Below are 15,195 nucleotides of genomic sequence, written 5' to 3' on the forward strand. Positions count from 1 at the left end.
GTGGAATTGATTTGAACAGAATTGCATCAAAGGTGATACAATTTGAGACAGAAGTGGTGTTTTAGTGGAAGTTAAAAGACAGTTGACATTCATATATATATACTCCATGTCAGCACTGCAAGATCCCTTTAACCAAAGAATCACATATACCTGGAAACATTTTCCTCACCCTTTCCATTTAGAACCCATAGACAAGATTTTGTTTTTCCCTCAAAACATAAACTTCTACTTTACTGTTCATTATACACAATGAAGTCCTTGGAAACAGGGACTGTCTTCATCTACCTAGCACTTGCTATAAATTTTTAAGATTTAGAGCTGGAAGAGCCATTGATTGTTACCTAGTTCTAAGCTGAGATAAATTCTGATTATATGTGTAAATTAAAATATTTTATTTTTTAAAATTTTATAATTAGCTTAGATTAATTTGTTTTTTTCAAGAAACAATTTCACTTAAAAGATTTATTTAAGAATTATATTACTACTTGAGATTTTGAAAAAGAAAAGAAATAATTTGAGGAGTCATTGCTAAACCTGTGATTTTTTTTGGTATAAGGAACTCGAGATGGAGAAAATGTTCATGCAGTTTACTTAGTATCTTCTCTGCAACTTAGTCACCTAGAGTTAGCCAGAACCCTAAAAAAGTTATGTGAATTGGTCAAATAATTAGGATTAATTAGAGATGAAAACTAAAGTCATATCATCCTGACTTTGAGGCCAACTCTATCCACTGTGAAAGACTCTCTTAATTATATTTCTTAAATATGGGCATATGAAGGGGATACATAATTAGCTGTGTAAGGAATTACTGTGTAAGGAATTAAATTAAGGGCTTGACAAAATATATGAAAATTCTAAGATAATCTTGTGGTCGCTGATTTAAAAATATAACTTAAGTCAAAAATGACTTTTAATAGCTTTTATTTACAAAGAGGTGGAAAGAGTTCACAGGAGAAAATACAAAAAGAGGGTAGAGAAGATATCTAACCTATCATACTAAATATTGCTCTGGTCCTGGTGTTCTGCTCAGTCCAGCAGGGCTTGTTAACCCTTCACCAGAGGACCACCCACCCACACAGCCTCCTTCAAGAGGAGAAAGCCTCTCTGGAATTAATCTCTCTCCAGAACCCAGGAAAGGAAGGCCAGCTATTCACTCACCCAAGAACCAGTCAAAGAGCCAAGGTCCCAAGTCAAAGCCAAGGTCCAAAGTCATAGCTCCAAGCCACAGTCCCAGTCCAAGATCCCCCAAGCTCCAGATTCACGCCAAAGAGGACTACAACAGAGGAAATTCAGGGCATTTGTAGTCATTTCTCTTCCCTTCCCCTCTTCACAGGGGCCAATTACAGTTTCCAAATTGCCTAGCACTGCCCAGGGGGGCAGTGTCTGTGGGATCCACTTCTCACCCTCTGAAAGTTCAGCTCTTATTAAAGAATACACAAGTTTCTGATTGATTGGGTTAAAAGGGTGGAGCTCTCCAAGTAAGACTCCTGAATTCTCTTACTTCTTCAAGTAAGTGACTTGTGAATTCTCTTACTTGATGGCTAACAAAGTGTTAAATAGAGGTTAAGTATGAGTTAAGTATGGGTTAAGTAGATTGATTAAAAATAGACAAAGAGAATAAAGAATTCCCTTTCACAACTGAAAGTGGTAGTGTTCATGATTGGTCTTGTTTGCTTATCTTTTGGAAAAAAGTCATACTTATTCTCTGCACTGACTATGCCAAAGGCCAATCATAGTGGTAGTCTAGGTTCCTAGGGCACTACTGCTATATCAACTCTCTGTGATCTAGGAAAGAAAGATTGGCATGATGTTTTTCTCTTACTATAAGTTATGAGCCCCACCAATGTGATTCATCTTGTTGGGGAGGGACTTGAGGTGAACCCCAGGTTTATGACAGGTTATCTTTCACAAGAATGCAAGACTCCAAAACTTAGTTTAAAAATAAAAAAATTAATTTATTAATTTAGAATTCATTTTGAAATGGTGGGGAGACAGTGTGCAGAGGTAGACAATGCCTCCTTAAGGAGTTGGATTCTGGGCTTTGTGATTGGAGAAGGGATGATGACAAAGGCATATTGTCTTTGGAACCTGAGATGGGTCATGTGGTTGTGTCCTATGCCTCAAAGTCAAAAGGAGGTGAACTGTCCAGTTTAGAGGACAATCAGATATCTGGGACATAAAGTAGATATTTATCAGGAGCAAGCTGGGATGTGCCTATCTGTGCTCATCAAGAATTAAAGGAGAGGCCAGAGGGACTCAAAGTTACCTTAAAACTTGCTTGGCTTTCTTATCAGTCCACCAAAACAGCTCTTTCCAAAGTTACCAATGATATCTTAGTTGCCAAATGTAATGGCCTTTTCTAAATCCTTGTTCTTCTTTAACTCTCTTCAGTCTTTGACACCACTGATGACTCTTCCTTGATACGATTTTTCTTTCTAGGTTTTTGTGACATCATTCACTCCTGGTTTTCCTTTTACCTACATGACCTCATTGTACTGTCCTCCATATCACACCCCCTTACCTTGAGTGTCCTTCAGGACTCAACCCTGGACCCTCTTCTCTTCTCCCTCTATATCATTCTATTCTTCACTTGGTGATCTCAACAGTTCCTATGGATTTAATTACAAAATCTATGTTGATAATTCTCAGTTTTCCCATTATGCCTCAACCTCTCTAATGACATGCAATAATAGATCTCCAATTGGCTTTCAGAGATCTCCAACTAGATGGCCAGTACTCATTTTAAATTAACTCATATACCTTCAAAACAGAACACATTGTCTTTCACCCTAACCCCTCCCTACCTCCTACCTTCCCTATTGTTGTAGAGGGTTATACCATATTCCCAGAGGAATTCCTCAGGCTCACAGTCTAATGGTAATCCTGGATGCCTCACTCTATCTAACAGCCCCATGCCAAGCTCTTACAAAAGCATATCCATTTTAAATTTGCAACATCTTTGGTATATGTCACCTTGTTTCTTCTGACACTGAGCACTCTTATGCATGAATTACTCATGGCTAGTTCCTTCTATAGCCTGATGATGGGTGTGGTGCCTGCCTCAATTCTCTCTTGATTCCAATTCATCCTCCATTCAGTCTCTTCAGTGATTTTGCTAAAGCGTATATCTGATCATGTCAACCTCTCCTTCACCATTAAACTCAGTTACTTCTAGTATCAAATACAAATGTCCTTGCAATTCAAAGACCTTTATAACCTAGTCCCCTTTTATATTTTCAGTCTTCTTGTACCTTACTCCAAGATATGTACTCTTCTATCCAAACACATTGGACTTCTAGTTGTTCCATGAACAAGACAATCCATCTCTGGCTGTTCTTCTATGTCTGGAATTCTCCCCCTCCACTCAACTTTTTTTACTTTTTTTACTAACCCTCCTTACCTTCATTTAAGTCCCAACAAGAAGCCTTCTCCAACCCTTCTTAATTCTTAATTCCAGTGCCTTCCTTCTGTTAATTATTTCCCTTTAATCCTGCATAAAATTTGCTTTGTATATATTTATTTGAATGTTATTTCCTCCTTTACATTGCATGTTCCTTGAGTGTAAGGACATATTTTGCATCTTTTGGCATCCATAGCACTTAGCATAGTGCCTGGCATCTAGTTAATCCTTAATAAATATTAATTGATTTATAAAATTATCTTTTAGAAATATGGTAATCTATTTGGTACAAAATATCTCCTTGTATTATCTGTGACACACTCTCCCATAAGTATATACAGATTTGAGGGGAAGGTGAGGTCAAAATTAAGCAGTATCTCTTTTTTACGAGTAACTAACAACTTCTTGGGAATTATTTTCCTTGAGTCTTCAAGGTGTTTGCCTTATGAATGGCACGGGTTTTATGCTGAGTTCCTTGCAGGATCACAAATCTGCCTTTGTACATCAATTCTAATTCTGAGTTCCTACAGCAGAAATTTCTGTCAGCAAACTCATTCTAGAGGAATCATATCAATTTAATAATGAGTCCAGTCCCCATCATTATCATATTTTTCTGGGAAGATGTTTCAAATATTAATTGATGAATGGAGCAAATAAAATACTATATGCCATATGACAAAGAAATTCTGATTAAATATTAAAGTTGTAGTTAGTATAAAAGAATAAAAAAGAGACAATCCATCCCTCAATTTCAATTTCTAATCTTATCTTGAGTTCCTGGTGCAGACACTTCTGTCAGCTGACATATTTTAGAGGACATTGTTGAAATGCTAATGAGAAGCCAAATCCTGTGGTCCTCTAATGGTTACAAAATATTACTCCAGTTAAGGACAGAGAGACAAAGCAGAAGCTCTACCCAAGTGATTCCTTCCCAAGGAAGAGATTTTTTGTTTTTGTTCCCTTCTTCACCACCAGTTATTAAAATCTCTTGGGTTTTACCCTAATCTTTTATAGGGGAACTATAAGCATGAACTAAGTCCCTTAACTAATTAGAACAAAAGATTCTTGTTTTAACTACCTCATTTTTTTTAGCTTAATTAATGCCCAGGTTTGACCCACACTTAGTTTGTACTTCTGATTCATTGAGTGTATTGAGATATTATTAAAGGCTTCTCTGGATTCCTTTAAATGAAATTAGGTAATTGTCTTACTTCTACCTTTACATATCATGACTATTCATTACTAAAAGGGGTTTAGATTCAAGTATCAAATACAAATATTGTTCCCACAGAGAAAACCAGAAGACAAATATGTTTAACTCATCCTCAAAAGTGGACAGAACTGAAGAAATAATTAAGTCATAGCCTTAAAATAAAATGTGATATTCTCCTTACTTTTTCTATTTCTTTTTTAATTTTTTAATAATTATTGTCAGAGAACTTTGAGTCCAGCTTCAAGGTTCTAAAATGGTAAATCATAAAAATATTCATGGGGTTGTGAAGATAGAAGAGGTTGGGACCTCAAGATCACATGATTCAAGCCATTCATTTTACCAATTGAGAAACAAAGGAAAAATTTATTTCAGTCACATAGATAATACACAGCAGAGGCAGGATCCACAGCTATACTGCCCTTTGGCTTCAAAGCCAAAATTCATTCATCTATATAATGCTGCCTTTCTTATCTTTAGAACCATTATTCTGGCCCAGAAATGCTGCTATAAAATGACAATAAGTTGAAATGAATAAAGATTAAAGCATGTTAGATTTAATCGGAGGACATTAATTAAAATGATATGGTTCTGTAAAAATAAGAACAACACAAATTTGAGATACTATGTGCAAAGTTTATAAACTATAACTGATTATATAAATGTAAATTATTGTGATTGCCATTACTTTCCCTACCTCAATGTTAGAAATTCTTTTTAAGACTAGGTCATCTTGAAAATTAAGTGGATATTAATCAATGCCCATTTAAGACAAGTACAGGATTTAGACATGCATCTATTCTGTTAAATTAAGGTCCATTGTCTAGTGAAAACTATACATCTTTTGTTTGTATTTTGTTAAATCCATGATTAGCAATGTTTTATTTTAAACTTTCTAAGTAAAAGATCCACATTTTCCAACATTAATGAAGAAGGCTTATCTTTGAATAGAAAATACTTTATTGTTACACTATATCATTGAATTGAGTTTCTTCAAAAATTGCTAGTTAAATTATTAAAAAGAAGTTAAATTTTGCTACTCATATCTTTCTTCAATCAGTGGATACATTCTAATTCGTGCAAATTGTCAAATTTGAAGTAAAATTTAGTCTATGAATGGTTATTTCCAGAATCTCATTTCTATTTAAGTTTATTTAACTTGTAGATATCTTATAGAATAACTAAGAATTTCAGCTATTTGTTTCCTCCTAAAATAACACATCTTAGTTTCCTTAAAATTCAAAATTTGCATAACAAATGTATTAGCTTCTCTTGGGTAGAATTTTAACATACTACTGTATGATATACAAGGTAGGGATTTTATTTAAGGGCCAGGGAATTTCTGTACTGAGCCTTACTCCAGTCAGTCGTCTAATAGTTGATGTTCAGTATTGGTTCAAAATGAGACTCATAGGTCATTCAACAGATAATAATAAAAAACAGAGATTTACTTAGTCTCAGCAGGAAATTATTCAACAAGAGGTAGGCACTGATGCTGCCTCAAGTTGATTCAGCTGAATGAATTTTCCTAACCTGAGTTACATCAGCCTCTGGAGCCTCCTGTGGCTGCTTTGTATTTAGGCTAACACAAAGCTATGTCAGTACCCTGTACTGTTAGACTCTGAATCATGTCAGCCAGGAATCTAGGATGATCTCAGTAACTTCTAAGGAGAAACTAGCCCAGATTTCATGGGTGAAGGGATTCTGATATTGTTCCTCCTACACATGGGCAGCTGTTGGGAGATAATTGGGGGGGGAGGGGAGGAAGCGATAAATAAAAAAAGAAGAAAGAAGAAAAAGAAAAGAAGAAAAGAGTTTTATAAAATTATTTTTAGGCTTTCAAAAAAGAGTAGAAGAAAATTCAGTTTAGAAGGAAACACAGGCAAGCAAGTCAGTGTTGGTACTATCACATTAAAATTGAATGTGTAAATATTTAAAGAGCTATATAAAATAGATTTATGACAGTTAGATGGTAGAGTGGATAGAATATTGTACCTGAAGTCAGTAAGATTCCTTACTGAGTTTAAATATGGCTTCAGACATTTACAAGCTGGGTGATTAGGCAAATCAATTCCTCTTTTGCCTTACTTTCTTCATTTTTAAAATGAGTAGGGGAAGGTTATAGCAAACCACTCTAATATCTTTTCCAAGAAAACACCAAATGGGATCACAAAAAGTTGGACAAAACTGAAAGAACTGAACAACAGTAGTCACACTTTCACATGTATCATCTTCTTCTGACCTATTTTGTACATCAGAAAAGTTTATTTGTTTTTTTAAGTCTTATTTTTAACGTGTAATAATATTGGCAAGAAACATTAAACCATCTTAGGTTGCATTAAGAAAAACATAGTAACCAGATATAAGATTTTAAAGAAAAGAAACAAGAAAACTGTAGCCAAGAGAACAATATATGTTGAAATGAACAGAGACATTATGGTTTAACCCAAATGATTCCTTTGGAACTTTATTGATATTGATATTGATATTGATGTTGATATTGATATTGATGGGGAGTTACCAGAAATTCCATCATAATATTTTAGGGGGGAATTGGAGGACAAGGTCTGTACAATTGAGAGACTATAGAAATAAAGGGAAACATTTTCAAAATCATATAGTTTCAAACAGTAAAAGCTGTTAAAGTGTAAAGTAACTAAAAATGAAGCAAAAGCTAAAAGTGACTAAAAAGTCCTTATAAAGTGACTAAAAAAGAAAACAAAAGGTAATAGGGATAGTAATATGTGGAATAATGAAAAGTGTCTTGTGAATTGAAAAGAAAATCATAGAATCTCAGGCTGTCTGATCCAACTGTATCCAATCTCTTATTTAATCTTTTCTATATTCCCTTCTTTAATATCTTTGACAACTGGTCATTCAGCCTAAACTAGACAGTCTTTAGTTAGCTGGAATCTACTATCCCCTGAGGCAGCCTCTTATATTTTTTCAAAGCCCTTAACTGATAAGAAAATTTGCCTTATATCAGCCTGATACCTGCCTCTCTGGAATTTTTTTCAAGTGCCTCTTGTTCTGCCCTATGGAGCCATGTAAAACAAGTCTAGATGCAATCTTTCACTTGCTCATTACCCCCAGGACCTAAGCAAAATGGTATATAAATAGGATGTTTTCTCTTTTAAGATGATGAAAGTTTGCATTGAGAGTTTAAAGCCAAAGGGAAAATTGACACTATCAAATGTGGAAAACATTTTATGACGGTTTCAGGTGAAAGAAGCTATAAAGGCACAATTGAATTGAGTTTATTGTTCATAACCTATTTCATATACTGTAAGGGCACAATTAGTAACACCACATGTTGTAGCTTAAATTTTTTCTAAAGGGAAAAATTATTTTATATTCTGAAAAACAACAACATAAAACTATATCATTCAGCCAACTTTTGGTTTTTAAATAACAGAATTCATAATCTAGGGTTAAACACTAGACTATAATGTATCTTAAATAAAGATGATTTTCTGTTGAAGAATTAATTGTACACATGTTTCAATCCTTGGAAAAAATCCTGTGCTAATATGTAGAAATATCCCAGTGATAAGCAGTATGAGAAGTAGCTGGTATTGTAATAATGCCATAAAATACTTCTCTAATTACAGAATGACATAAAAACCCTGAAGAAATGGATGGCAGAAGTAGATGTTTTCCTGAAGGAGGAATGGCCAGCTCTTGGGGATTCAGAAGCTCTGGAAAAACAACTAGAACAGTGCACAGTAAGACATGTTCATATAAATGTCCTATTATTTGGAAATAATTCCATTAAGATAACTGCATCTATTTGGGGGATAAGAATAGCAACATAGTATGGAGAACTCTCAGGTGAGGATATTCCCCTCTAATAATTCAAGTCAGCACATTTTTCTGAAATTTACAGTCTTAAAAAATTGTCCAGAGCCATGAGAAGTTGAGTGACTTATCCAGTGTCACACAGACAAATTGTGTCAGAGGTGAGATAGACTCACGTCTTTTTGGCTCTGAGTCCAATGCTCTAGTCATTCCAGCTTACTCCCTCTATTGTCTTTTATATTTTCAAAAGCCTAATAGTGCCTTGGGAAGGTTTATGAAATATCAATTCTTTTGTCTCTTTCATTGAAAATCCTTGCTGTAATACTCAGTGTTTGAAATTCCAGATTTTTTCAAAATTATACTAATAAGAACAAGAACTCACACTTATATGATGTTTATGTGATTAGATAATATAAGTATTATCTTCCTCATTTTATAGATGAAGAAGTAGAAACTCTGTGTAAGGATTGGAACTTGAACCCAGATCTTCTTAAATTAAATTTAAGGCCTTTTACTACCCATCTCACTTTCTCTAAGAGGAGTATGATGTTAGTTTATGCTAGCATAAATCTTAATATTGCTAGAAACTCATATTAGTAATTTCATATTTATTCATATAATAAAAATATCATGTTTTTTCTTTTGTTAATAAAAAAAATTTGTTAAACATTGTTAAAAACTTTTTTCAGTTAAAGTCCAAAATCAGAAAGATCATAGAATCACATCAGTTTTATATTTCTTTTCTTTTGATTCACTTATCCTTAATTTAGAGAAGTTGGGTATATATTGTTTTAAAGTTTACAAAGCACTTTACATGCATTATCTCAGTTGATTTTTAGTGCATATTTTTCTTATTTAGGTGCTATAGTTATTATTGTCATTTTACAGATGAAAAAAATTGAGTCCTAAAAATTTTAAGTAATGTGCCCAACTTAGAACAGCTAATACATGTCAGAAGTGAGATTTGAATCCAAGTTCTCAACTCCAAGTCTAGTATTCTTTCCACTATATTATTCTTCCTGGTTACTTCAATTTTCAAATAATGCTACATTTCTTTTCTTTAGGTTTTAGTAAATGACATCCAGACAATCCACCCAAGTTTAGTCAGTGTCAATGAAGTTGGGCAGAAGATACAGAATGAAGCAGAGCCACAGTTTGCTTCCAAAGTCAAAACAGAATTAAAAGAACTTAATGCTCAGTGGGATCATATCTGCCAACAGGTTGGTGGTCTATAATTGTGATATGATTTCTTTTGCTCTATGATCATTTTCTCTTTGTCTCCTCTTCCTCTCTTTTTGACTTTTCACTGATTTCTTTGAATTCTCTTAGACATTTTCAGTTCAGAATAATTAACCTTTTATCTCACAAAGTTTATTTCTAATGCAGAAATATGTCCAATATTAGTGGCAATGCAATGTCCCTGAACAATCTGCAGGGATCTAAAAAACACTATCCACAAGCAGAAGATAAACTGTGGGAGTAAAAATACCAATGAAAAGCAACTGCTTGACTACAGGGGTGGAGGGGATATGACTGAGGAGAGACTCTAAATGAATACTCTAATGCAAATACTAACAACAGGGAAATGGGTTTGAGTCAAGAACACATGTGATACCCAGTAGAATTGCACGTCGGCTGTGGGAGAGGTGGTGGGAGGGGGGGAGGGAAGAAAAGAAAATGATTTTTGTTTCCAATGAATAATGTTTGGAAATGACCAAATAAAAAAATTTAAAAAAAGAAATATGTCCAAAATAGATATTTCAGACTACATGATTTAGTCTTACCGAGGCTCAAAAATTGAATGTCAAGAATATAGATTTGCTTCACAAAATGAACTGTCACTTATAGAAAAATAAACTTCCTTCATCTTTTAGTATATGCTTTCATTTATATCTTTTTCCCCTGAAAAGCTATAAATAGGAGAGAGTCCATTTTGAAATGTGCATGACAGAAAGGTTAAAAGAATAAAATATTCAAAGTTATCAACAGAAATGTATGGGGGCAATTATTATTTCATATAATTAAGCCATGTCCAAATTTGACTTCTGTCTAAGAATGTAGCCTAAATAGTAGGCAGGTAGTTCAAATACCTAAAATCTAGTTTGGCAAAAACCTGAAATTTGCATCAGGTTAAATCTGATTAGGAATAAAATGAAAAAAATATATAGTAAACTACAGCTGACTACAGAGTTATTCTACTGCACAAAACAATTGGAAAGAATCCCATAGGCATTAGGAAAGGATATAATGAATAAAGCCAAAGCAAAGCCTCCTAGTTTAACCGAAGATGGTCTTGAGGCACAACAGCCTTCAAAGCTGTGTGTGGATGCAGCAAGAGCAGAGGACTTTCCATAGAAAACCCCAGGGTAATCAGACATTTTTTGGCACTGTGAAATCTTCTGGAATGCCAGTCACCAGTGTGCAGGTTCTCTGTTCGTCTATTGCCCACCTTGTCATCATCTGTCAATGTGGAAGAGGTTTTGCTGCCCTTCTAGAGTGGGAACATGGGGTGTGTGGTGTGGGGGGATGCTGAACATTGCAGGATCACTCTAGGTAATTAATTATTTCTAAGAACACAAAGCTGATGCCTAGTATAAAATATTACAGATCCAACACAGAGTGGATAATTGAATAATCTATAATTCATGCTTGATTAATGCTGAAACTACAGATTTTGTAGTTGATGTTTACCCAGTGCTAACTAGTGAGAATTGCAAGCTTTCAGAGTGAGTGTCCCATTCCTACCCTGTACTGCCTACTGTCAGCCCATATCTATTCTATGTACATAAAAATGCTATATACAGAATAAATACGAAATAATTAACCCAAGAAAGGAACTAGAATTAAGAAGCGTTCAAAAAGTTTTGACATAGGAGTCAAAAACATACTGAAAAATCTCAGGCTTCCCAAAGACTGCTGATAGCTCAATAAATATGATTAATAATCTCCTTGGGCATGTCATGTTTTCAGAGGTACAGAGTCATCCCACCCTGTGCTACCCTCTCACACTTGAACTGAATACACTGATACTATTAAGGCTGCCTTGTGGTTTCTTAGTTATTTTCTACCTCTTATGTCTAACTTTAGAATCTATTTTCTTTCATGTTTTTGAAATACCTTATTTACTGATCTATACTGTCAAAGGATTAGATCACTTTACTTACTAGTCCACAGTTTTCATATATTGATACTCTTCCATTCAGAAATATCCTGAGGAAATTATATTTGTTATCCCTAGTTGTCTCTTAGGGGAGAGGTAAGAAGGTAGGCAGCTACAATGGACCAGGAACCATACTATGCATTTTACAAATATTATCTCATATGATCCTCACAACAAACCTGAAAGGTCATTTCTATTAATATCCCCATTTCATAGCTGAGTAAATGGAAACAGAGATTAAGTGACTTGCCCAGGGTCACACAGCTAAATAAGTGTCTGGATTTGAGTTTAGGTTTCTAAAACTCCAGTTCCATCCTTCTTTCACTGTGCTACCTTTCTGTCTGGCCCCACCCTTTGAATCTTATGTAGTAAAATCTCTTCCACTGATAGTCAACTCAAAGAATTGAAGGCTGCCTCAATTAGTCTCTAGATTTCCAATTTTTAAAAAATGCCACAGAGAAAGATTAATAGACAACTTGTTAACAGATAGCCACTGGACCTGGAGTCAGAAAGACCTGAATCAAAATCCAGCCTCAGATACTTCCCAACTATGTGTTCCTAGGAAAGTAATTTAATTTCAGATTGCCTGACCAAAGGATCCATTGGATCCATTGGATCCATTGGACAAGGAAATGGCAAACTAGTGTCCTTGCCAAGAAAAAACCATAGATAGCTCTGGCCAATGGGGTCAAGAAGATGCAGTTATGACTGAATTATTGGACGGTAGAAAACTAGTATCAGGATTAAAGGGCATCTTTGAAGGTAGGAGAACACTTCTAACACTAATCAAATTCTCTATTATCATAGTTCCTTTAGAAATTCTAATAATTCATTATTGGTCCCTACCAGTATTGATAAAAGTGGTGAGCCCCATGGTCTTCCATGTCTAACTTTGCCCATCACTCAGTATCTTTTTATTTTGCCAGTCACTACCCTACCTGAATTGCCTGGATCCTAAGCAAATCTCATCACATTTGAAACTTTTTATTATATGATGATGAGATTTATATAATATTATCTATACCTTCATTTCCACTTCTCTTTTATCAATTGTGTTTTGAAATTTGCATGGTTCTTTTGACTTGGTCTGTTTTTCTTTATAGCTTGCTCCAATCAACTCAGCTATTTGGTTCCATTTAGTGTATCTATATGTTTATGCATATCTATCTTATATTTAGTATTTCTGATTCTCTTTCTGGTTACTCCCCTAAAACCTAATATAGTTTTATATTATGTTCCTGTCTCTCCATTTACTCTGCTTAATGTCCCCTTGATAGCAAATAGAGTATGCACTACTTAACCATAAGATATCCTTCTTTGGTTCCAGTCCTTTAACTTCTGGCCAATAAACTTCATTCTTCTACCATCTATCCCTGGGCCTCATTTATGTATCATATAGGCAATAAGGTTTTAAAAAAAAGAAGTAAAAAATATTTTTAAATGAGCCATATGGAAAAAAGATATTGCTTAAAAAGATATAGTTATATTAACTCACAGAAGAAATTGCCTGAGGCTAGTAGGCTTATTTTTTCCTTGAAATAACTCATTTCATAAAGAAGTGTTCTGAAGAAGTTATTATTTAGAAGCAAAAGATTAAAAATGCCAATATCTTCCTGGAAGCAAAAATCGAAATGGTAAACCAACTAGCTGAAGATCTTGATTAATACATTTAAGGAATCCCTGATTAACCAATCAGAACAGGAAAAAAAAACACAAAATAAACATTTAGATTACTAGAGGAAATATTAGGCTAGTTTAATATGTCATGAAGAAGCAATTAGGTAAAAAGCACATGTCTCCAGTATGATTTTGGCCCTGAAAACATTCTTCCTTCCCCTAGGTGTGATCATTTTTAAAAAAATCTATATATCTATATTCATATATGTATCTATCTACACATAGAGTAAAGTTAGAGTTTTTTCATTATTTTGCCAAGACATATAATCCAGCCTAAGAATTCTGCTTCTCCTATGCTGCTCTGCCACATAAACGTTATTTGGTTCTAGTTTGGCAGTGAACTGTATCTTTGCAGATTCTTTTAGTTAGAAACCAGAAACCTTGGCTTTTGGATTATTAGCACTGCTCTGGAGGGGAGGGGGCACAGAAACCCTATTTAGTTCTCTAGTCAATCATACTGATAGAATCTGAATTTGGGGGTAAAAGAACTTTACTACTCAATAAAACTTATTTTATCTACCCATATAAACTCATTCTCATTCTCTTTTCCTTATAACAATCTTATAGCAGAAGCTGTATCAGAGACCATCTAGTAATTCTATCTCTAATGACTACATCAGGAGAATGAGTTCCAGGAAGGGGGTAGAAATCATTCTCTTCCAGGAATGACATTCTCTTCCTCCTGTGATTCCATATTGCAGCTTCTTTAGCCAAAAGCTCTACTCCCCTTTCATTCCCCAATCTATTTTGCCCTCTCACTTCAGTTGCTCAGAATCCTTTCTCAAACAGGTCAAAACCTGGCTCAGTTTTCCTTTCTGAACCTATCCTTCAATAGACATATTGATATTCCTAGCAGTTTCTGAAATACTTGTGTCTATTCACATTCTCCTCACTCCTTTCTGGTTTCCAGGAAACTTTGACAATCCTATCAGAGCAAAACATCAAGAGAATGAAGGTTCCCTTGGATTGGAGAAGCAGAGGCATTAATTTGAAGAAATAACCTCAAGCACATTATCCTTTTTTCCAGCTTTGCTCTCATCTTTTTGCTCCTTAGAATGATCCCCTACCTTTTTCTGAAATGGAACATGTTTGAGACAGTCTTTTGAGGATTTATCAACTCCTTCCTCACTTCCACATCCTTCAACCTACAGCAATTTTGCTTTTCCCCTTAACATTCTAATGAAACTATTTTCTCAATGGTCTTCAATGACCTCTTGTCCACAAAATAAAATAGCCTTTCTTTTATCTTTGCCCTGTTGATGTCTCTGCATTTGTCAACCTCCACTTCCTCTTTTTCATCCTTTGGCTTCAGAAACATAACATTTTTTGTCTTCTCCCACCCCACAAACCACTCCTAATCTGTATCCTCCTCTGACTTACCAAAGTCAGACCCCAAATTCATCTCATATAAACTAAACTATTATTATGTACTACTAGTCAGTCATTCTTTCTTTTTTCATACCCATCCTTCACACTATCATTTGAATGATCTTTCTCAGGAATTTTTCTGCACTTGTCAGTTCTTTATTTAAAATCAAACAAGCAAGTAAACAAACAAACAAAAATTTTTATTGACACCCTACTGCTTAAAGAACAAAACAGAAATCCCTGATCTTGGTGTTCAAAGCCCTTCACAATCTAGTTTAAACAATGCTTTCTCTAGCTCATGCTGTTTCACATTTTATATGTTTCAGTCAAAGCAGATCATTATTCATTCTGTGCTCTCATCTTGCCCTCTTTATTCTCTCTTCATTAGCTCATGTCATTTGTCCTCCCTGCTATAGATTGTCCCTTTCCTCCTTTCCATTTCTTTCTGTTAAAATTCTTTCCTTTTTTTAAGCTTCTAATTCAGTTGCTATTTCCTTTATGAATCCTTCTTAAATCTTCCTATATCTTCAGGAGAAATTCTCCTCTCTCTAACCTTATACATGCTACCTGGACCCCTCCTCT

The 15,195-nt window shown here is 34.6% G+C and overlaps 1 protein-coding gene across 10 annotated transcripts in view; it reads left to right on the plus strand.

The window, feature by feature from the left end:
- DMD (dystrophin) overlaps nucleotides 1-15,195 on the plus strand; it is a 2,399,796-nt gene that overhangs the window by 911,705 nt on the left and 1,472,896 nt on the right. For all 10 annotated transcript variants that reach the window (XM_007493357.3, XM_056797113.1, XM_056797116.1 and 7 more), the window contains 2 exons: nucleotides 8,222-8,335; nucleotides 9,473-9,628. In XM_007493357.3, coding sequence (XP_007493419.2) covers nucleotides 8,222-8,335; nucleotides 9,473-9,628 — 270 coding nt within the window. The remainder of the gene's footprint in view (nucleotides 1-8,221; nucleotides 8,336-9,472; nucleotides 9,629-15,195) is intronic.

Source organism: Monodelphis domestica, chromosome 4, assembly GCF_027887165.1.
Source record: "Monodelphis domestica isolate mMonDom1 chromosome 4, mMonDom1.pri, whole genome shotgun sequence".
NCBI classification, from domain to species: domain Eukaryota; kingdom Metazoa; phylum Chordata; class Mammalia; order Didelphimorphia; family Didelphidae; genus Monodelphis; species Monodelphis domestica.